Source organism: Delphinapterus leucas, chromosome 6, assembly GCF_059928025.1.
Source record: "Delphinapterus leucas isolate spDelLeu-1000000601 "Yukka" chromosome 6, BTC_Dleu_Yukka2, whole genome shotgun sequence".
Lineage (NCBI taxonomy): Eukaryota > Metazoa > Chordata > Mammalia > Artiodactyla > Monodontidae > Delphinapterus > Delphinapterus leucas.
This window is the reverse complement of record NC_143134.1, coordinates 68,217,738-68,241,104: the sequence shown is the minus strand read 5'-3', so window position 1 is coordinate 68,241,104 and position 23,367 is coordinate 68,217,738. Positions and strand designations below refer to the sequence as shown.

Genomic DNA, 23,367 nt, shown 5'->3' with positions numbered 1-23,367 from the left:
TTGATAAAGCATGTTTACTTGAAGCCCTTCCTACTTCGGGCTGTCCCCATTTTAAAAAAAAAGGATGATGAAGATCATCTAGATTTCATCTTTACTATGATTTTTTACAGACATGGAAACTGATTTTTTTTTTAAGGAGGAAATTTATAAATAGAGTAGAAAGATTCAGATAATTCTGTTGTCAGAAAGGAAGTATTGATCCACACCTTCCTGCTTCTAGAATCTATTTTAGAAATGATTAGAAATACGGATCAATGTCTGTGTGCCAAAATCACTTTCCAGTGTTTTTTTTTAAAATATTATAACAAAGAATGTAAAACAACCTATATGTCACAAAGGAAAATAATGATGCAAATTGTTACAGACAAGAAGGTGATGTATATAATAAAATAAATGTTAGGAAAATGTTCACAATCCAATAGTAAGTGAATAAACCAAGGTAACTACGTGTAGCTGTATCTCCAAGATCTTGAATGCCCACACAGGATTTCCAGTATTGTATACAATTTCCCTCATAAATCATCCACTTGACTATGGGAAGAGAGCAGCAGGTCTGGTGAGATGGAGAGGTTGGGGAGCTGCTCCCACACACCAGCGTCCTAGCATCCGTTCCTCAAAATAAGTCACCACCTGTCAGTGGGCTTTTGGGGTCACTGGAACAGAGTTAGAGCTATGAATTCCAGGAGTGTGATTCTAATTATGTTCTAACTAAAAAAGAATTTTTTAAAGAGAAAGATATCACTAAAATGATCTTATTTGCAGGTTTATACATTTGATTTTTTAAAAACTTATGTTCCAAATGTTCTAAATGAGAAAATATAGAATATTAATTCAGGAAAATTATTAGTTTTTTCTTTTTTTTTCTTTTTTCTTTTTTTTGCGGTTCGCGGGCCTCTCACGGTTGTGGCCTCTCCCGTTGCAGAGCACAGGCTCCGACGCGCAGGCTCAGCGGCCATGGCTCACGGGCCCAGCCGCTCCGCGGCATGTGGGATCCTCCCGGACCGGGGCATGAACCTGCGTCCCCTGCATCGCCAGGCAGACTTTCAACCACTGCGCCACCAGGGAAGCCCCGTTTTTTCTTTTTTATTGAAGGAAAAACGTTGAGCCTGTGTATATGATCCAGAATTTTTCACTGTGAGGAATGAAAATGAGACCATTGGAAATACCTTAAGTTGTTTTTCTTCATGAAGAATAAAAGGGTGTTATTTGAGCCCTCTGCCAGGTGTTATTCAAGTATGTTAAATCTAAAATTGCTTTAAGTGAGAGGTAGCATTGAGGAAGAAATGAAGCAAGGTGGAAAAAACAAATAACTAGATAGAGTCCTATAGAGGAACAGGGAGAAAGAGGTACATTCTTTATCTAAATTGAATTTTCCTGGCATTAGTAGTTGTAAAGAGGCTCAAGCCCAGCCCATACTTTGGTACCATTCAAAAGCTAAGTGGCTTCTACTTTTTCTTTAGTAGAATCACATTAGCGTCATGGACTCTGATATATTACTTTCTTACTTAAAACCATTAGGGAATGGGGGAAGTGGGGACCTATGGATTTGACTACTAAGGAGGAAATGTATTAGACATTATTTTGCTGTCAGTAGTAGAGACCTTAAAATAAATGGCTGAAACAAATTGTTTAGTTTTCATGTAAAAATTTGAGGCAGGTAGTCCAGGGCCATGTTGGTTCCATGATGTTGTCGTAGACCTGTACTCCTAGAAATTTCTTCTGCCGTCTTCATGATGAGATTCTTAACCTTGTGCTCTTGTGGTAGCTGCTGATGGTGTCTGAATGTCTGGTAGAGGGAAGGAGGGCAAAGGAGTTATGTCTGCGGGAGTCAGCCCCTTCAAAGCTTTCTCCTGGAAGCCCTGCCCAGTGATGTCCAGTTACGTTTCATTAGCCAGAACCATACATATCCAGCTGCAGCTACTTTGTTCTTTCGATTGAATGGGGTTCTATTGGTAAAGAAGGTGAAAATAGATACTAAGTACTTAGGCAATCTCTGTTATAAAAGTTTATTAACAAACACAGTGATTTTGAAGTACTGTTTTACACGGCAGTATAATACACCTTAAAGAGTTGAATGAGACAAGGGGATTAACAGTCTAGAAAATATGAATACATTAGTAAAGATTGTTGTGTTTTTAATTTCCTGTATTTAAAAATAACTTGTCAGGGCTTCCCTGGTGGCGTAGTGGTTGAGAGTCCGCCTGCCGATGCAGGGGACACGGGTTCGTGCCCTGGTCCGGGAAGATCCCACATGCCGCAGAGCGGCTGGGCCCGTGAGCCATGGCCACTGAGCCTGCGCATCCGGAGCCTGTGCTCTGCAATGGGAGAGGCCACAACAGTGAGAGGCCCGTGTACAGCAAAAAAATAAAAAATAAAAAAATAACTTGTCAGGGTCTGGATATGGGATTTTACTATTTTATTAAATGTTGAGATAATTGATCCTCTTTAGAGAAGAATAGGGCTTTTATGGTTCAGATTCCTTTTAGGATTTTCTGCAAGGGCCATGTGTAGATGTGTAAAATAAAGTTAACAATTCTGTTTATTATTTAAGTATGGTTTTTTGGGTTTTTTTTTAATAGAATGCATGTCTGTGAGTGAATCCATGAATCCTGCTCTTGGCCCAAGGCAGTTTTTTAAAATCATCTTTTTGATTGGTAGTACTTAAAAGAAAGAAAAGTAGCAAACATAATAACCAAATTACTGACTTTCCCTTCCAGTCATTGGGGGGATACAGGGGAGTTTTTCCCTCCTTGATTATATGAAAGTTTAGAATTGACTTTCTGGCTCACTGTTCGGCCAGTGAGGCTTCAGGCACAGTAGTGTCAGCTCCGGTTAGAGTTTTCCATTCTCACCCTTCCCGGCTCCACAGTTATGAGCTGGGAGATCTTGGGCAAGTTATCTTACTTCTCCTGGGGAAGTTCTCTCATCTATAAAATGGCATTGATAATAGATGATAGTTTTATTTATTCACCTCATAAGATTAAATGAGATGAATAAATAAAACACCTAGGATAGGGCCTGCTCCATAGTATGTACTGAATAATAGCTGCTACTGGTGGCAATATTAAAGCAAAATGGGACAGAAATCCTGAGGCTGTGATGAGATGTTCAGTAATTGACTCCGACCAAGAGAATCGCGAAGAATTCTATTCATGCAATAGTCATGTACTTATAAGTCCAACCTGCATTCCAGCAGTTTATACTTTCTGCCGTTTGTCAAAGTCTGCCACGTCAGAGCCATGAAGGATGTTTGAAAATGCGCCTGCTATTTTCATGAAATACACCGCTCTCTTCGTGTCAGTGAGACAAGGTGCCAGGGCAGAAATGGTGCCATGAGATGTGACTCAGGAGATGTTCTCTTTTTCATGACTTTTGCTTTATCATATTTTTGGAATGTAATAATCTGATTTTATATGTGCAACTTATGCTTTAAAGCACAGTGATACACTGACTACCCCAGACCCACCATGCAGTCCCACAGCTAGAGTGTCAACAATACTGCTCATGGGGAATTCCCTGGCGGTCCAGTGCTTAGGTCTCCATGCTTCCATTGCAGGGGGCATGGGTTAAATCCCTGATCGGGGAACTAAGATCCCGCATGCCATGTGGCAGGGCCCCCCAAAGAAAAAACAAAAAAAATAATACTGCTCATGGGATGCTCTTTCTGCAGTCCTTCCCTGCTACGCCACCCCATCACCCAGGGGTGGCCTGAACTTTGTGTTTGATTTCTTGCCTTAAAAAAAAAAGTTTTCTCAAACAAATTTTGTTGTTGTTGTTGAAGTATGGTTGATTTACAATGTTGTGTTTTATATATATATATATATATATATATATCCTTTTTCAGATTCTTTTCCATTGTAGGTTATTACAAGACATTGAATATAGTTCCCTGTGCTATACAGTAGAGCCTTGTTGGTTATCCACTTTATATGTAGTAGTGTCTATCTCTTTATCCCTAATTCTCAATTTATCTCCCTCCTCCTTCCCCTTTGGTAGCCATAAGTTTGTTTTCTATGTCTGTGAGTCTGTTTCTGCACAAACACATTTAAAAAAAAATAAATTTATTTAATTAATTTATTTGTTTTTGGCTGCATTGGGTCTTTGTTGCTGCGTGCGTGCTTTCTCTAGTTGTGGCGAGTGGGGGCTACTCTTCGTTGCGGTGAATGGGCTTCTCACTGCAGTGGCTTCTCTTGTTGCAGAGCACGAGCTCTAGGTGCGTGGGCTCCAGTAGTTGTGTCATGGTGGGCTCTATAGTTGTGGCTTGCGGGCTCTAGAGCGCAGGCTCAGTAGTTGTGGCACACGGGCTTAGTTGCTCCGCGGCATGGGGGATCTTCCCTGACCAGGGCTTGAACCCTTGTTCCCTGCATCAGCAGGCGGATTCTTAACCACTGCGCCACCAGGGAAGCCCACAGACACATATTTTTAAACAATATATTTAGTTTGGCTTATTTTTGACCTTATTAAAAGTAGTATCACTTTATGTAGTCTTCCGAGACTATACAAAACACTAGGTTTTCTGAGTTTATCCATATTATTGTGTGAGCTATTGTTCAGTCATTTCCATTGCTGTATAACATTCCATTATGTGCATATACATTTTATTTTTTATTATCCTGTCAGGGGATATTTTCTTTTTAAAATGAATATTGCTGCTATGAACACATTCCTGTACATGATTTTTGGTGCACTGTATACAAGTTCTCTAAAGCACTTATGTAAGAATGGAAGTGCTGCCTCCCTGAGTGTTCAACTTTGTCAGATACTGTTACCTTGTTTCTCAAAGATTTTGTACCAATTTACCCTCCCCCAGCACTATATAATCATTTTTAAGACAGGTTTACTGAGGTATAATTTACATACCACAAAATTCACTGATGTTAACATATAATTCAATGATTTTTGTGTAACCATCACCACCAACCAGTCTTAGAACACTTCTTTCACCTCCAAAAGTTTCCTTATTGCTGACATATATCCTCTTCAGAACTTAATATCGTTCATCTTATTACTTATTGTCAATCTTGTGGCTTTAAAATATCTAGTGTGTGAATTTCTCTGACTACAAATGACGTAGAATAGCTTTTCACATCTTTTTTTTTTAATTTTTAAATTTATTTTTTTATTTTTGGCTGTGTTGGGTCTCCGATGCTGTGTGCGGGCTTTCTCTAGTTGTGGTGAGCCAGGGCTACTCTTCATTGCAGCGTGCGGGCTTCTCATTGTCGTGACTTCTCTTGTTGCAGAGCATGGGCTCTAGGTGCACAGGCTTCAGTAGCTGTGGCACATGGGCTTAGTTGCTCCGCGGCATGTGGGATCTTCCCAGGCCAGGGCTCGAACCCGTGTCCCTTGCATTGGCAGGGAGATTCTTAACCACTGTGCCACCAGGGAAGCCCCAGCTTTTCATATCTTTGTTGGCCATTTCTGATTTCTCTTTTTTCCTCTGCCTATTAGATTGTTTGACTTTTCCTTATTATTTGGAATTTTTTATGTTTTCTGGATACCCAAACTACGCCATGTTGTTGAATTACATTTGTTGAATTATTTGCTTCAATAGTGGCTTGTTCTTTCCAAAATTTTTTTGTTTCTTCTATTTTCAGTGTCTTTGTGTGTGTGTGATAACAGGTCAGTTTTAATTCTAGCCCCTGAAGCTATACAAGGGTACACCTTATCAGCTTCATGGGACTGTTGTACACATTCTGTAAAGTGACAACTGTGCAATACCACTTAGCATCTCAGAATCAGGAATATAATTTTGAATTATTTAAACACAGTCCATGGAGTTAAAAACAAAATCGGAAGCCATCTACAGTTATATAATTGTCAATTAAATGCTATACACCTAATACTCGATATAATAGTCAGTATCTAGCAGGGAATGTTGAAAGCGATTTTAGATTTTCATCCTATCGTACTCTGTTGGGAATGCTTCTTGAGTAGGTATGTGACTTGCCAAAGATGGGACAACCAAGACCAGAACAAGTAAAGTTCTACCATGGTTTCTGAAGTGTTCACTTTTTTTCTTTGTCAGTTTTAAAAGTGAACAGCGAGAATTAAATACTTGACTTTACATATATACAGGTATGTTGTAAAAATATATTTGTTTACAAGCATGTAAAAATACTTGGTAACTAGTTTGATAAGAAAATAATGTGCAAAGGTATATAGCAAAAACATGAATCGTCTGTGACCCTGCAAAATCAATTCCATATTTTATATTACATCAAACAAAAACAGTTCTGGTTTTAAAAGGAAGATGGACAGAAATTATTATTTTTACACAGAACATGGCTGTGAAAAGAGTTAAATTAGAAAGACTAAGAATATTGGAATGCCAGAATGAGCCCAAATATTTGTCCACATAGAATATTATTGTCTTCAAGAGTAGGAGTAATAATGAAGGCTTTATAAGCAGTTTTTAATCAATAAATGTAATTGGCATTTTGATGTTTTGGTAACTGTAAAACAAAAGCTGTAGCATCACTAAAGGTCTGAGAAGTCTGTTTTGTAGCTTCAACTCAGTGTATTTATGGTTAACTAAAGTTGACATCAAAATTTTTAGAGATGGACTTATTTACAGTGTCTTTTAATGAACAGATTTTAATTTTAATGTAATTGGTTTCATCAGTCTTCTCTTTTAGTGACTTTATTTATCAATAATTTTGTATTTTTCTCTCTCCTGGGACTCTGAATACATGAACCTTAGACATTCTGTCCTACGTATGCTTAACTTTACCTTTCAGATATTACTTCTCATCTTTCTGTACTGCACTGTGTGTTCATGTCTTAAATTTTATACTTCTCTTGTTTAATCCTTTCAATGAGTTTTAGTTTAATAATGATATCTTTCTTTTCTTTTTTTTTTTTTTTTTTTTGCGGTACATGGGCCTCTCACTGTTGTGGCGTCTCCCGTTGCGGAGCACAGGCTCCGGACGCGCAGGCTCAGCGGCCATGGCTCACGGGCCCAGCTGCTGCACGGCATCTGGGATCTTCCCGGACCGGGGCACGAACCCATGTCCCCTGCATCGGCAGGCGGACTCTCAACCACTGCGCCACCAGGGAAGCCCGATATCTTTCATTTCTAGTGGTCCACCTGTCCCCCCAAATCTGACTGGTCATTCCAAATAGTTTATTTTACTTTCTTGTCTTTGTGATTCCATTTTTTATTTCTTTAAACATTTCACATGCTTTAGTGTCTGAAAATTCTGATATCAACAGTCCTTGGGGTGGTGCAGGGTCAGTTGTTTTTGCTAGCTTTCTGCAGTGAGGTCTTGACTCCCTGTATGCGTAGTGATCTTTGGTTGTATTCTTTGGCTTGATCTTAATTTGTGGAGAATTTACAGGTTTAAGTGAAGGATGCTTTTCTCCCAAGAGGATTGGAGTTGCTTTTGCCTGGAACCAGGGATACCATTAACCTCAAAGCCTCAGTGGTCCAGAATCAAGGCAGGAGTCCCAAGCTCTCTGCAATCTTTTATTTGACTGGGCATTTCCCCTCTTTTCTTCTCTGCCCTCCTTCTTGTCGTACTCATATTTACCTTTTTAAGGTGAACAGTCTTTTTATATGGTACTTTCTGTTGCAGATTTTTTTTGTTACTTCAGAATTTGCTCTACATTGGTTATTGTCTAGACTTTCAGAAAGAAAAGAAAGCACTGCTGTAAAATTGTAGGTATTTTGGTGTGTAAAAATGCAAAAAGGAAAAGAGGTTTGTTTTAAAAGTAGAAAGTTTAGAGAATGTGATATTTTCATGGAAAGGAAGAAACAAAAGGAGCTATCACATCACACATTGTAATTAACTTTAAAGCAAATTGAATTTCACATGGGTCTAATTTTATTCTTACTGTGTAAAGATCCTAACGAAACCCTCTATTTTAAAATGTGACCAGAGCTTTCATTTTAGTTATTGAAAGGTGCAATTTTCACACATTACTGTGCAAAATGGATTGAATTTTGAAGTCTTTAAAACTAACCAAGTTTTATTTTTCTTTCTTCATTTGCGTTACCTTTGAAACTTCAAGGGCTTGTTGCAGGCATATGAATTGGTGGCAGTAACTTACATTAGCCTAGCTTTAAAGTAAGTGGAAATTGGGTGGATGGTCTTTTGTTTGGATCCCAGTACACAGTAGGTGTTGGCTGGACTGCATTAAGGGTCATAGAAAGTGATGGTTAGAGCCAAATGAGGAAAGCATAATCTTTTAAAAAATACTAAATAAAAGTACCTGAAAACTTTAGTTAGAATCTTTAATAATTTCTTTTAGTATTTTCTCAGCGTTTTACAGGACCTAGGAGGTGGATCTTCTTTTTTTAATAATTGGATTTTCTAATGAAATGATGTTTTTCCCCATAAATTTATAGATTTCAGAAATTATTGCTGGTCACTTTGAGTCCAGCTTAGAGCTGGGCGTGTGGCAGTGAAGCTGAAGAGAGATGGAGGCTCAGAGCATCGTTTGGAAAGAGCCCCTTGGGGATAACGTTGAAGGTGCTGAGGATGATGGCAGGAGTCAGGGCAGGGCCGGTGGGCAGGGGAGGAGAAACATGTGGGCTGGGTATTGACATTGTTGAGGAAAGATAGTAATGTCTTACGTAAACAAGGTCCCGTGGTCAAATCACATCTGGGAAAAGTGGAGTTAAGCAAAGTGAAACAGGCTTCCTTATAGCATGGCCTCTCAGAACCTTCGGAGTGCCTGTTGGCACTGTAACTTTGTAAGAGGAGGAGAAAAGGATGCCAGAGTTTTTTGACCACAGCCTCTTGTAGAAGTAGTGTTCCTCAGAAGATTGTTTTGGGAAGAATTGGTTTGCTATGATTTTTGCGTTATTTCTCTGTATCAGGTGGGAACGACTCCTTCCTGGTAAGTTTTCTAATGTGGCATGGTGCTGCCCTGTCCTCCTTCAGTCTCGCAGTGACTGAGCGCCGTCACTCAAGAGGGAATCCTGGATGCTCATAGTCCCGGGAAGAAGGTGCTCCTGGCCTGGATGTGGCCTGTGTTCAGGGCCCCAGGCCCAGAGCTCAAGGGCGTGAGCTCAAACTTGGCACAGTCTTTCTGCATAGGTTTATAGATGCATCGTTCATGCTGATGCCAGTTTGGGGGTGCTTACTTCCTCTGTGAAGTCCGAAGTCCAAAGCCTGGTCTTCAAGCAGCTCCTGAGTGCCTATGGTAATGAAAATTTAGGAGTTCTTTCAAACTGCCTTCTGGTTCTTGATAGGCTGGTGATACAGAGATTGAAAGGAAAGATCCTTGATAAACTTCTCTTTTACACATATGTGTACAAATTATGGTCCAATGGTGAATTATTTCAGAAAACCAGGCAGATACAGGGTAAACAGACAAACAGGGCAGGGCAGGCTTAGAATGCACTGGGTTATTGGGATGAAGGGAGGACCAGGGAGGAAGCGTCTGCCCAGTGGAGGTCAGGTGAGTTCCAGATATTGCTCAAGCAACTGCTGGACATTGTGTAGAAGAGCTTTATATGAAGGGATGGGATCTGAGAAGAGGCATTTGTCTATGAACTTGGGCTAGTGTGCAGACTTTTCTGCAGAGACTTGACAGCCTTAAGCTTTGAATGGTTTGGCAAATTTCGACCTGTCATTGTGGGGCTTGTTTGTAGCTGGGGTCTTTCTGGAGGCTACTTTTACACTAAATTCTATCACCAACTCCCAAGTGAAGCAGCTTTTCTTACAGGCTTTGCTAGTGTTTGTGTAGGGCGGCTGTATGCCTGGGTGGGAAGAATGTAGCAGTTTTATATGTTTGCCTGTCCTAAATTTTAGTTTCTTGGATCTTTGTTGATAATTGACGCTGAGAGAAAAGGATGATATGCTGTATTTAACATGGTCAGAACTGGAAGCGTAGAGTTTATAAGTGAAAGCCTAGAGTCAGGTAGATTTAGGTTTATCTTTGCCTCCCACTATTCTAGGAGCACTGGTTTTTTTCCATTTGTTCATTTGGATATAATGTTACCTGTGTTACAGAATTGTCTTGAATAGATGTAGTGTATATGTATGTGTAGAGTAGTGAGGTAGACTGTGGTGTCACACTTCTCCTAAATGACAAGTGAGGTGTACTCCTTGTCTGAATCTCTGAAGGAGACCTGGTGCTCTTCAGAGTTTGAGTAGAACCTGTCCTTGGAGGCAGCTAGCCAGTTCAATCAATAGTAGAGAGCAGAAATTGGAGAAGAAATTTGGAAATAGTAAGATTTATTCTCAGCCTCTGTTATACCAGTTATTCTTAATATTTTAATAACCTCTTGTATTAAAATTATATGACTTTTTATTTTAGCAAAAGAAATTAAGCTTAAACATCATGGCAATCTTGGCCTTGCCCAAAAGAAACTGCGGCAGACATATTATTTGCCCATTAATGGGGAGAATTTCAATAGTAAGTTTCATAGGACTTTATTATCACTTACCATGTCTTTGGCTTTTGTTTTGGTAGAGGCTTTCCAGTAAGATTTACTAGAGAATAGTGGAGACGTTTATTTAATCGGTTCTAAGCCATAGTAAATTTTATTTTTCCAAAGGTTTTATGTCCTTCAGCCTATTCAGTACTCTGAACAGCTCTGGGAGGGTACTGTAGCCCTCAGGCTTTCACGAAGAAAGACTAGAAGCTCAGAAAATCTCGGTGATTTTTGCCCTGGGCAGTGGCAGAGCCGGAGCCATAATCTGGGTCTTTTTGCCATCACTCATTCTTCTCTTCCCTCATCCCTTTAGACCCACAGGTCTAGGCATGTCAAGGGATTCAGCCTCAGTTATTTCTGAAAGATAGTATCAGTCAGAAACAAAGATAAGACTTCTCCAAATGCAGGAGTTTCAGAGGGATGGTTTGTTCCTAAATTTGCAAGCTCATTCAGTTTAAAAATGATTCCTATAATATGGTACTCATTTATTACTTCATATTCATTGCCTCAGAAATGACTTTTAAATAGGACTGTATTATTAGAGTGATTGGACTGAAGTCTGATTGGACTAGAGTTAAGAGATTGTATCACTATAAATAGAGTGAGATAAAATATTTTACATGATTTGATTGAACTTTTATGAGGTCTTGTAAGTTGGAACCTGGGATCTTCTCTAAAAGGATACTTACTTTGAACAATTTCCAAATAGCAAACTTCCTACTGTGGGGTTTAAGTTGTAGATAGAGTGGCTACCTTGGGGAATTTGGGAATTAAATTATTTCCCCTGGCACTTTCGATTATATTACCTGAGGCAGAACTTCATTAACTGCCCCATCAACAATTTTCCTGACCCAAAAGCTCAAGGAAGTAAGATCACGACACTGATTATATTGTCATCTAAAGACCAGAATGAAAACAGAACAGCCCTGAAAGTTTTTAGTGCATAAGGGAACTATTAGACATGGTTGTCTGGGAGGCCGTTGGCATAGTTATTGGAGAAGGCCTTTTGGGTATACATAAATAAATTTAATGTCCCTCTTTAATAGCACCATGAAGAGGTTGAACTAGTTTTAAAGACATTGCCATTTACTCATGATTGCATAAAAATGGACCTAATCTCTGATATTTAGAATTTGATTATTAGAAAAGTATATGGGAAAAATACATAGTTGGTAAAAATGGTAAGCAGTTGTGAATTACACTGAATGAATAAGAGATTGGTAAGTTTTAATAAAACTGGAATCTTTTCCTGCCACTTTAACTTTTACATCAGTGACTCAAACTTTTCTGTGTCTTTCTATCACCAGCCATGTTGGGTTACTGTTATAAAACTACATTATTCCAGCAATTTTGCCAGAGTTTGGATAAGTATTTTTAGCAGTTATTCTTTGTTTAAAATTGCCCATCAGCATAAGAGGCTACTATTTAGTTGAAGAAGCAGTAAAAGCATAATGATCTGTGGCTTAGAATAGTGCTAAGAATTTTCCCAATAATTAGAGTTGAATTTTCAGGAAATGATGTATCACATGCCAAAATTGAAATGGGTGGGGATGAGAGAGGGATGACAGAAGATATATTTTGTTAGTGGTATCTTGAGATGATGTCTGATGTTTAATATGACTTCTTAAGTAATGTACAAATAAACAAGCAAGCTAAAAACCAGGAAACCCCCAAAACTAAATGGTGTGCCAATGATGGAAAGCATGCTCCGGATCATATGCTTTGAATCAATGATTTTTCTTACTGACAGCAAATGGGGAGTGGGGCCTTAATTCTCTGTTGTTTGGTACAATTTTATACTAATGTTTATATAGAGCCACATTACATTGGTAGTAATCTTGGATAATTAATCATGGATCTGTATATATATGTGTGTGTGTGTGTGTGTGTGTGTGTGTGTGTGTGCACATGCATGCCTTGGATAATTGTTGCTTTATTTTTTATTTCTAAGTGAATTAAAATACACAGTTTAATAATTTTGGCAGATGAAGTTTTGAGCAGTAAATGTTATCTTTATGAGTTTATTAATGTTTGCTTTTATTTTTCCTCTCTCCCCTGATTCTAGGGTGTGGATGAATGGAACATAGCTCACCTAAACACAGTCTTGGATGTGGTTGAGGAAGAGTGCGGTATTTCTATTGAGGGTGTAAATACTCCTTATCTCTATTTTGGCATGTGGAAAACCACATTTGCGTGGCACACCGAGGATATGGACCTCTACAGCATTAATTATCTCCACTTTGGAGAGCCCAAGTCTTGGTAAGTTACATGTTTAATATTCATTTGCTTTGGAGTTTCGAAATTTGGGCAATATGAACCCATTGAAGATGAATTTTTTCCCTTTATCTGGTGGATTCAGATTTATATGAGCTGTAAGAAAGTTTTTTTGACTGTAACAATTAATTATTACAGAGTCTTCCACTCTGCCTAGGGTTTTGCTCAAAACCATAAAGCTAATGGTGACTTGTATATCTAAAATTGCCTGTAGACCACTTTTGTGGGCCATGGATTGATAGGTATTTAGTCTCGAAGAATTTGTTTGGGACTTCCCTGGTGGCGCAGTGGTTAAGAATCCGCCTGCCAGTGCAGGGGACACGGGTTCAAGCCCTGGTCCGGGAAGATCCCCCATGCCGCAGAGCAACTAAGCCCGTGTGCCACAACTACTGAACCTGTGCTCTGGAGCCTGCGAGCCACAACTCCTGAAGCCCATGCACTGCAAGGAAGAGTAGCCCCCGCTCACCGCAACTAGAGAAAGCCCGTGTGCAGCAATGAAGACCCAATGCAGCCAAAAATAAATAAAATAAATAAATTAAAAGAAAGAATTTGTTTGGCATCTTTACTTCTCTGAGATTTGCTGGAAAGTATGCGGGCAGCAGTTAGGAGTGAAAATCGACTTCCTGGATGTAGAGTATCAAGTAATCCTAATGATTTTCTGGTCTAGTCCCCTCTGAATAAATGACAAGTTCCATTTAGTATGTGGTGGCTAGAGGGAGAGGAGGGATGAATCAGGAGGCCTTTTATTGCTCTTTGTATGATGGATGTGGGGAAAAGAATAAGTTAATGTGAATATGTGTTCTTAACTTGGAATTTCCTGTGTTTGTGAGCCTCTTCCCTCATCTTTCTGAGCAACGATTTTAAGATTTATTGCTCTGTAGAATGCATCATATGTAATGCATCAAATAATTACACATTTGTAATTATTAGTCTGTCAATCGCCCTGGAGTCCTTTGTGGTCAGCCAGTTTCACGTTTGAACTTGTTTTTGTGGGTTTTAGTCTTAAGAGAGTTTCAATATCAGCTGTATTTTCTAAAGTACACATACATGCAGAATAATTCAGAGACAGAAGCATATGAAGTATCTACTTGACAAGCCAGGGAATACAATGTTTCTGCTGGTATTCTGCTGGGACAGGGTGGGATGCTCTTCAGGTGCTTGTGTTAGCCCGCTAGATTTCTTGCCTCCAGTTTAAAGATAATGGCCTCTTTTCAAGTTCTCCTGCTGATCAGGTGTTGAGTATAGTGTATAATTTCTATCCCCATCTTGCCATTAGTTGCCCTTGAGGTTTTGTCATTTGGCAAAGTGTGAAGTTGTAAGCTTTCTCCAGCAAATTCAAATACAGCAAAAGTTCATAATGATCAAAAATGACATTTAATCAGCAGGAAAGCTTTAGGAGCAAAGGCAAAGCTCTTAGGATGTAGAAGAGAAATCCAGGTATTTTCTGGTTTGCTGTGGAGTTTTAGGATCTGAAAAAAGTTAGTGAGAAGCTGTGTAACTTATTTTTAACAGTGTTTTACTTACACATTTTGTTTGAGAAATTCTAAGCATTCTGCTCTCTTAATGGAATAAATAATATGTAAACATTTTTAATAGGTGGTCTAGGACCTAGAGGGGCTTTGGTGACAGAATGGGGTAAAGAAATAATTCCTTACAAGGTGTTTGTCGCGGACCAGCTGTGAGCACAAACTTTAGAACCTGTGAGTCTGTCATATTTCTTCAGCACCCACTGTAGTGTCTGTTGGAGTGTCATCCTTTAGTACTTTTGGGACTTGGCTTTGAGAGACTCAGAGACATATTTTAAACAATGTGTAGGCTCCTGGGCAGTTTTTTAGCTGCATAGTTATCCCCGTGGTCTTTCTGATCCTCTCTTTTGTTGTGGATAAAATTACGTGAAATTGGTAGATTCAACATCTTGGTGAAATCTAGTATATAGGCAACTATATACTATACTTCCCTTAAGAAATATGAAAAGTTAGGGAATTCCTCAGCAGTCCAGTGTTTAGGACTCCGTGCTTCCACTCTAGGGGGCATGGGTTGGATCCCCTGTCAGGGAACTAAGATCCTGCAAGACGTATGGTGCAGCCAAAAAAACAAAAAAAATCAAAAAAAAAAAAAAACAACAAAAAAAATCTGAAAAGTTAGTGGCAAAACTTTCCTGTAGGTTTGGAGAAATTCATGACAATGCCTAGGACATTAATTTGAGGTTTTAGTATTAGAGGAGTTGACATGAAGTCTCTGCTTTCTTATTAAGAAAGGTGATTCCCCCGCCCCACCCGGGACAAGGATTGTCGTGACCTAAAGATTGGTTAGAGGAGAATATTCTGTCTGGGATAAGACTGATTATAGAGTCTTGTGTCTTTGGGGGAGAGCACCACTGTTTATGAGTGAGAATGAGTACGCTGGATTCCAAAGTATTTCTTTCTCTCTGGAATGTATTTATATTTTCTGTATTTAGTTACTCTATTAGTTTTTAAGCATATAGACTCCATTATATGCATTAAGAGTAGATTTATAATATCACTATTATCTTTAACCTTGGCCATTATTTATAATGATAAAAATATAAAACATAGCCGTGAATTATGACGGTTAATCTACATTCCATTTACTAGGATGACTAGTGTAGGAAAAGAGTGATATAAATGACTCTAAGGATGTTTCCCAGTAGATCTATGAACGATTATATTTGCGCAGCGTAAATAATTTTGAGGTAAACTTTATTATCATTAAAATTCACTTAAGTCGTCATCATAATATATTTGAAGTAAGGTTTGAAAGGTGGTAGAAGCAATACAAATTCACGTGAACACTGAAACGTGTGTGGCAGACTCAGACTCAAGGGAGCAGCGATCAGGGCTCTAGTCTTTACTTGGCTACCGATGTGTGTGGCTTTGGGCAAAGAACCGTACTTCTGTGACCAGTTTCCTCACTCACAAAATGACAAGACTCATCAGGATGCTCTCCAGTGCTCTAATTCTGTAATGTGTGATCGGAACTATTGGAATATTTTTACCTAATCTACAAAATGAGAGGATGACAAGGTGACATAATGTTCTGCGTGCGTGTGTGCACATGCCTGCACTGGTTTCCTTTTCTGGTGCCCTCTCCTTGTTCGTTTGTTTGTTTTTTTTGCCGCTCCCCAAGGCTTGCAGAATCTTATTTCCTCGAACCTGTGCTCCCTGCCATGGAAGCGCGGAGTCCTAACCCCTGGACTGCCAGGGAAGTCCCTGGTGTCCTCTCCTTGTTGAGTTACCTTTACTCTTCTCCAGGGGTGCCCTCTCTCATGCTTAACATGTCTGGCCCTGGCAGTGTGTCTTCCTCCTCTCTGGTCTTATAGACTGGCATTTAATTTCAACTTCCTTCTCTTCTTCAGTTCTCTCAGGCACCAAGTTCTGGGTACGATTATTGCAGAGACTGCCTACGATTCTCTCCTTACTTCCATGACTGCACTACTGTCCTCTGCCCGAGTATTCCATAGATTTTTGCCTGAAGGCTTCCGGGACCTTGCGTTGCCCCACCTTAGACATCTGCCCTTGCACCTTTCAAGGGGTTGTGACCACCCCTGCTGGCCCTTTCCTGTGCCTGCTTTGAAGTTCAGGGCTGTGTTTGCCTTTGAATCATCAGCACTTAACACAGGGCCTGACTATAGGATTGATGCTCTGTAAGTAATTCTCATTTTGAATCAAGGGAGTTTTAAATTGTTTTGGATCAGTCTTTTCAAGGGCAGACAAGAAAATATATAAAATGTTCTATAAAGACTCTTGTCTCAAATGTAACTGTTAAGAGCACCAGGTTTCCAGAGATTTCTGAGTAGCTGCTGGTAGGCCTGGCTCCAGGTAGAAGCCGTGAAACATGCTTTTCTGTGCACAACATGTAGCAGGTTTTGCTGAGTTAAGTGTTCATGAACACGGGTTCGTACTGAAGAGACTTTAGAGGAGCTAACGATCTATTTAAACATTTCTGGCATGAAGGTTTAAGGAAAAAAGAAAGCTTGAAGTAGGCAGATAGAAAACTGCTTTGGCAGTCAGTGGTAACATTTATTTTCTGGGAATTAATGTTGACTTTGGAGCCAGAAGCCCTGTTTTAAAATCCCAATCTGTCACTTACCAGCTGAATGACTTAGGGCAAATCACTGCACTCCTTTCATCATGAATTTCTTTAACTGCCAAATGGAGGCATGATTTATTCTCTATCTACTTAATAGGATTTCTAGGAGGGTCCAGGGATATACTGTGTATACAAGTGTTTTGTAAAGTGTAAAGAACTATACAAATATTCATAATTACTATTGTCTTAGTAACATTATAAAACTAAATAATTTTTTGGTCATAGTAATTACTTAAAGCCTGAACTTGGCATGAGGTATTTCTGTATATGATAGAGTGGGAGTTTCAAGGATAAGCAAAATATAATTTTCTTTCCCAAGCATCATGTGGTAGTGGTTAATTGCTGAGGAAATAGAATTTAGATGGTGCCTTGAATCTTTCTTTCTGAGATCATGTCCAAACATAATGAATAAGTTACTTTCAGATTTAGTACTCTGTAGAGAATGAGAAAGGTAAGGTTTAAGACGACATGTCTTAAGCTATGAAAGGTCTAAAATCAGGAAAGAAGTTTCTCCTGGATGTTTTTTAGAAAAATTAAGGATGGGCCGTAGCATTTTGGACTTGGCTAAATTTTATTCAGTAAGCTGTGTGGTTTTGTTAAATGTAGCGATAAGAAAATGTCAGATTATTCAGTATAATATAAACTTAGTTCCATGCTTTTTCTTTAGCTCGATTTGTTTAGTGCTGTGTAATATTTAAGAGCACAGGTTTTTGCACCAGAGTCTTATGTTTTGAGTTCTGGCATTGCTTTTTTACTTAGTATATCACCCAGGACAATTATTACATAACCCCCATGCCTCCATTTTCTCTCCTAAAATACTCACATGGTTTGATGCCCACATTGTAAGGTAGTTGTGTGGATTAAATAAAATACAAAGCGTATACCACAGCTCCTGGCATTATCGTAAGTGCTCAATGGATGTTAACATTTCATACGTTTACTTAACAAATATATATTGCATGTTTTATGTATAAGACCTTATAGATTCTGTATTAATAAGGATTCTTTGTTCTAAATGACAGAAACCTAATTTAAGCAAAAGAATATTTGGCAGTGTGTATAATTGTGATAAGCTAGAAGGAGGGTTCAAGCCCGAGAGCGGATTCTCACATTGGGTGTCTGTCTCAGCCGGTCCCTTCTTTTCTCCCCACCGCCCCCCATTCATTCACTCTCTCCCATCTCCCCTACCCCTTCTTGCTGTTTTCCTTTTCCTTTCTTCCTGGGGTAGAGAAGGAGCTCTTTACTTATAAATAAATATTTGATTATTGCTGAATTTTAGAATTCAGGGCTGTCTTTTTAAAAGAACAAATGAACTATATGTCATCGAGTTGACCTGAGCTTGTGTGTTGTACATCTTCTTCATTACAGTGTGAGCTCCCAGAAAGGGGGTCCCTCACTGTCTGACTCACTAGCGTGTCTCCAGTGCCTGCAATGGTATCTGGCATGAGCTTGGCACACAGTGGGTACTCAATAAGTATTTGTTCAATGAATGGTCTTACTGAAGGAATTCCGTATTGAGGTTTTTTCCTTTAAACACCCAGAGCGGAATGTTACTTTAGCGATTGGACAGCTTGATACTATTTAATGATACGCTGAATTAACAACATACAGTACTAACTCCTGTTGTTGACATATCTGTTTAGTAAGTTTAGACTCATTAATGTATTCTAATTGGAAATGTTAAGACTAATTGAATAATGGTAAAAGCTGTATCCTTCTGATGGTTTGTATAGAAAAAATACTCTTGGAATTAACAGTGGTTTGCTTCTGGTTTTAATTATTCTTCCTAGAGAAATTTGACCTCTAAATAAGCAAAATACCTACTGTGTAGCATAGGGAACTCTACTCAATGTTCTGTAATAACCTATATGGGAGAAGAATCTGCAAAAGAAGAGATACATGTATATATGTACGGCTGAATCACTTTGCTGTGCACCTGAAACTGGCACAGCATTGTAAGTCAACTCTACTCCAGTATAAAATAAAAATAAAACAAGGAAAAATAGACTTTTATAAATATTTTTTAATTGAAGTATTAATAAAATTAATTGCATAAGTTATTTTGATCACTTCTAGGCATATCTATGTATATATTTTGAGATAATATTATTTAAAAAGGTTTAACAAATTGGAACTATACCCCAGAAATATGGTATTAATTTTGTACTCAGCTGCTAGGTGTATTTGTAGGAAGAGAGTGCAGAGATAACAGGAAGCAATATTATCATATCCATGATATGATATCATATCCATGATTATCTGATCATATCCATGATCAGATGGATACTATTTTAGTTAGACCTGAGCCTGACGTGGAGATAAACACAACCACACTGGTGCACACACACATACCTGCAGTCCAAACAGTGAGTCCCCCCCGACCCGGCTCAGCACCGAGTTTTTTAAGGAAAGTCAGTGAGGCCTAGTGTTTGTGATTTTGAAAATAAATCTCACTCATTTCCCTGAAGCGTTGAACTGTAATGCCTTTTCACTAACTGATTGGCGACTGTGGGTTCTCATACAGGAAATCTAAACTTATATTAATTAAGTACTTTTGATACCCCTGATAAGCATAGCAGGGGCTTGTAAATTCCTTCAGGATGCCTATTTCCTTGTTGCTACTCTTTCACTTAAAGCCACCACCATCACCACCTACAAGAACCCCAGAAAACCCTTTAAATGAAAAGAGATTGCTGAATCAAATCCGTAACTCTTAGGGAAAAATCAGAAGGTTAATGCAAATTTATATACTATGTAGTTCATGGAAAACAAGCATTAGTGCTGTTAGCCTTGCTAATTACTGTGGCAGATATAGCAGTTCACAAATTATGTTGCTTAACTTATCTTCTTCCTCCATATTTCTCTTCCTCCTTTTCAGACTGGTTAATATTGCCTTTTAGATAGCACTTTGTAGAAAATATTTATTACTTAATATTTGTTTTATAAAAAATATTCTTTGACTTGAGCATATAGGAAAGCAGCTTTTTTTTTTTTTTTGATTTCACTTCTGCAGGTAGGCTTACAAATGGATTTATAAACGCTACTTCTGTGACCCCAAATGTGTTCATTCTTTGTCAGCTTACTTTTCAAGGTGTAGGTCTTGACTAGGATGGTGAAGTATGTTCTTTACCTTTGGTGACTCCATTTCATTTAGTGTGTATCTTTTATGTGTGCCAGGAACTGTGCTAATCATTTTAAGAAATCATTTCAGGTAATCCAGACAACAGATGTTTCAAGTAGGTGTTTTTTGGCCACATCTGTAAACTAAGGACTCTGAGACTGGTGCTTAGTGAGTCTTGCAGCTGAGATTTTTAACTTTTATTTGTCTGACTCTTCTCATAGATTTAAAGAGAAAAGGAAAGAGTAAAGGTGAAGGAACAGGCAAGAAGAAAGTGTGCCTGTCTTTCTTGTTTATACCATCAACTTTCTTTTAATGAGATTTTCTGCAGAACCAAAAGAGAAACCAGCCTCTTATACTTTGGGACATAACTATGGCATAAAAGAGATTTTCAGAAGGGTAAAATGTGGCTAGATTCCAATCTTGTTATAATTGATAGCAGTTATTTGGATGGGGGAACCATTGGAGTTGAGAGTGGGAGAGACCACTGGCCCAGCTTCGTTTGCTTCAGATTTGTTCTTTAGGTATCCCTTGGAAATCTACTTGAAATCAGAAAGAAAACCCCACATCTTAGAAAGAACGAGTTTTACCTTGAGGATTTTGTCTTCTTCTAGGGAATGGGTGATGATTCTTCAATTAGACGCTTACTTTCCCCTCAAATGAGGTTTTGGGAAAAGCAAGTCTGTTCCTGTTGAGAGCTAAGAGTGCTTTGTCTATCAAACCTATCAGATAAGAACTGCTAGGATGGGGACCAGCCTAACTTCTGAAGGCTATAACACAATCCTTGCTCTTCCAGTATTTGGGGTCAACTGATTTTTACTTTAATTTTCATGCATTTCCTCATGTTATTTGGAACGTTTTTTAATCCATTTAAAAAATAATGTCTGCATTGGATGTCTCTGGATCGAGAATGTTTTGTTGAAATTGTCTTGGCTCCTTGAACTATAATAAACTCACTATTAATCAGCTTATCCAAAAGGAAGAATTTAATTGGCTCACATAGCCATGAATGGTCAGAAACGTCTGGAACCCTTGGAAGTTGCCAGGGTGTGTTGGATCCTGGGCCCCACTTCTCTTTGTATGTTGCTTTCATTTTTCTCCCTGGCTCGTATATTTCTCCCTGTATCACTAGAAAGGAAAGCTGCCCCATTTGGGGAGGGACCATGGAATCTCCTGGCTTGGATTCTATGCCAATCTCTTGTTTAAATCACTGAGGCCAAGGGTAGGAAGGTATTAGGATTGTCCTGGCTTGGGTCACAGGCCTGCCTCTGTGGCAGTGAGGGCAGAGGCACGAAGAATGGCAGCCCCGGTTAGAATTACATGTTTGTGTTTGGAGGAGATGGTTCCCCATTAAGAAGGAGAGTGCTATTACCTGAATTATGCTGCACAAAGGGAATAAAACTCGATGTCTCCTACAGATATAAGGCAAAGAAAATCCCAAATAAATGTTCAAGTATTTGCTTAAAAATTTTAGGAAGGCTGATTCAATTACTTTAACTGGCTCTTAACTTATTTTCTGTAAGATTTGAAAAGATGTCCTGTGGGGATATTTCCCTAAGATGGAATGAATATATATATATTTAGAATATTAAAGTTATTAAAATGTATGTTTGTTTAACTTATTAAAAGCATTTCTAGCAATTGATCAGTAACTTTTACCCAAAGTAGAGGCAATTGGCAAAAATAAGTCTTTACACTGGGCTTGAAACTAAAGAATCTGTAATTTGTTGAGTTTTTTTCTGACTACTTGAACCAAAATTGCTCTCTTTTCTCGTGACTTAAATAGTCACAATATCTAATAGTTTTACCACTTTATTATGTCCTGTCCTGCTAGTCAGTTTTACCACTTTTTTATGTCCTGTTCTTTCAGAACTCTTTTTTTCATTGGTTTGTGTGTTTTGGTCTTGTCTCCACAAGGAGACTTTCTGCTTCTTGAGGGCAGCACCACGGCACCTTTGTCGAGCCAGGCACCACCATAGGCTCATAGGCCTGTTTAATTATTGAAGCAGGATTCTGCTTCTGTTTTTGGGATCTGCTAACTTGTATATCACATATCTACAGCATCATGCTTTTTTTAAATTTTATTTTGTTACTTTTTGTATTTTGGCCATGCTGTGCGGCATGCAGGATGGTTCCCCGACCAGGGATCGAACCCGGAGCTCTGCAGTGAAAGTGCCGAATCCTAACCACCAGGCCCCCAGGGGGCTGTGCGGCATGCTTCTTTCAGTCTTTATTGATCTTTTTATAATACTCTTCTTGGTTTCTTGTGGGTAAATATTACAAAATTAGCCTATAAAATAATACAGTCATGTATCTTGTGTGATGCCTTGTATAGAATTGACCTGATGTATAGGAAATTTTTAGAAGTTACAAAAACCTGTTAGAAAGTTTTAGACCCTCTACGATATTTTGCTTGTCAGTGATAATAACAGATTTGATAGCTTGCCTAAGAGAAATCCACAGACAATACACTCCAAATTTCATATAGCTAAATGTTGTGTCCACCCCTTCTTCCCTTCCTCCAAATGACTAATTACTTCTGGGGGCTCCATACGTGGTTTCTTTATTTAAGGATTCGTGCACGAAGCTTCTGGAATGTTATTTTATAACATATATTTCTGAGAGGACAAAGCATCCAATTGTATGATCCCTGAAATGATCTTCTGACCAGAGACCAAAAAAAGCCCATTTAACAATCTTCCTTGAAAAGTGAATGTGCTTTGGCAAGGCATTATACATCAACAAGGGCTTGAATTAGATGGGTTGCCGTCATCATCTTCGCTCTTATAAGTTACCCCTCTCAGCCCACCTGAGTAAATATTAACATCATTTAGGGAATGTCAGGTGTTGGCAGAAACATGTGACTATTTACTGTCTCCCCGCCCCCCCTAATTTTATTGAGAAATAATTGGCATACAGCACTGTGTAAGTTTAAAGCATACAGCATGATGGTTTGATTTACATATATTGTGAAATGATGGCCACAGTAGGTTCAGCTAATATTCATTTTCTCATATAGATGCAATAAAAAGAAAATGAAGAAAAAAAGAAAAAAAATTCTTCTTGTAATAAGAATTCATAGGATTACCTCTCTTTTCTATATCATACAGCATTGTTGGCTATAGTCATCATGTTGTTCATTGCATCCCTAGTACTTATTTATCTTATAACTGGAGGTTTGTACCTTTTGACCACATTCCTCCAGTTCCGCGTTTGCCCACCTTTGGCCTCTGGTAGCCACAAGTCTGATCTCTTTTTCTGTGAATTGGTATCTTTTTTTAAAAAAGAAATCCACATATAAGTGAATACTTCTTTTTTTTAAATTTAAGGCTGTATACCTTTTTTGTTTGTTTTGTGCACGTTGCTTGAGTTGTCTTTGGGTAGCTTGGTTGCTTTGTGTAACGTGCACTTTTGAAAGCTTCTCAATTTTCAAAGAGGTTTCCAACTGTACAGTGGCTGTGTAGGTAGTTTTCCCTTGAAG

At 38.7% G+C, this 23,367-nt stretch overlaps 1 protein-coding gene across 4 annotated transcripts in view; it reads left to right on the top strand.

The window, feature by feature from the left end:
- Window positions 1–23,367, top strand: part of KDM4C (lysine demethylase 4C) — a 403,798-nt gene that overhangs the window by 70,107 nt on the left and 310,324 nt on the right. For all 4 annotated transcript variants that reach the window (XM_089913225.1, XM_089913224.1, XM_022573685.3 and 1 more), the window contains one exon: window positions 12,450–12,643. In XM_089913225.1, coding sequence (XP_089769351.1) covers window positions 12,450–12,643 — 194 coding nt within the window. The remainder of the gene's footprint in view (window positions 1–12,449; window positions 12,644–23,367) is intronic.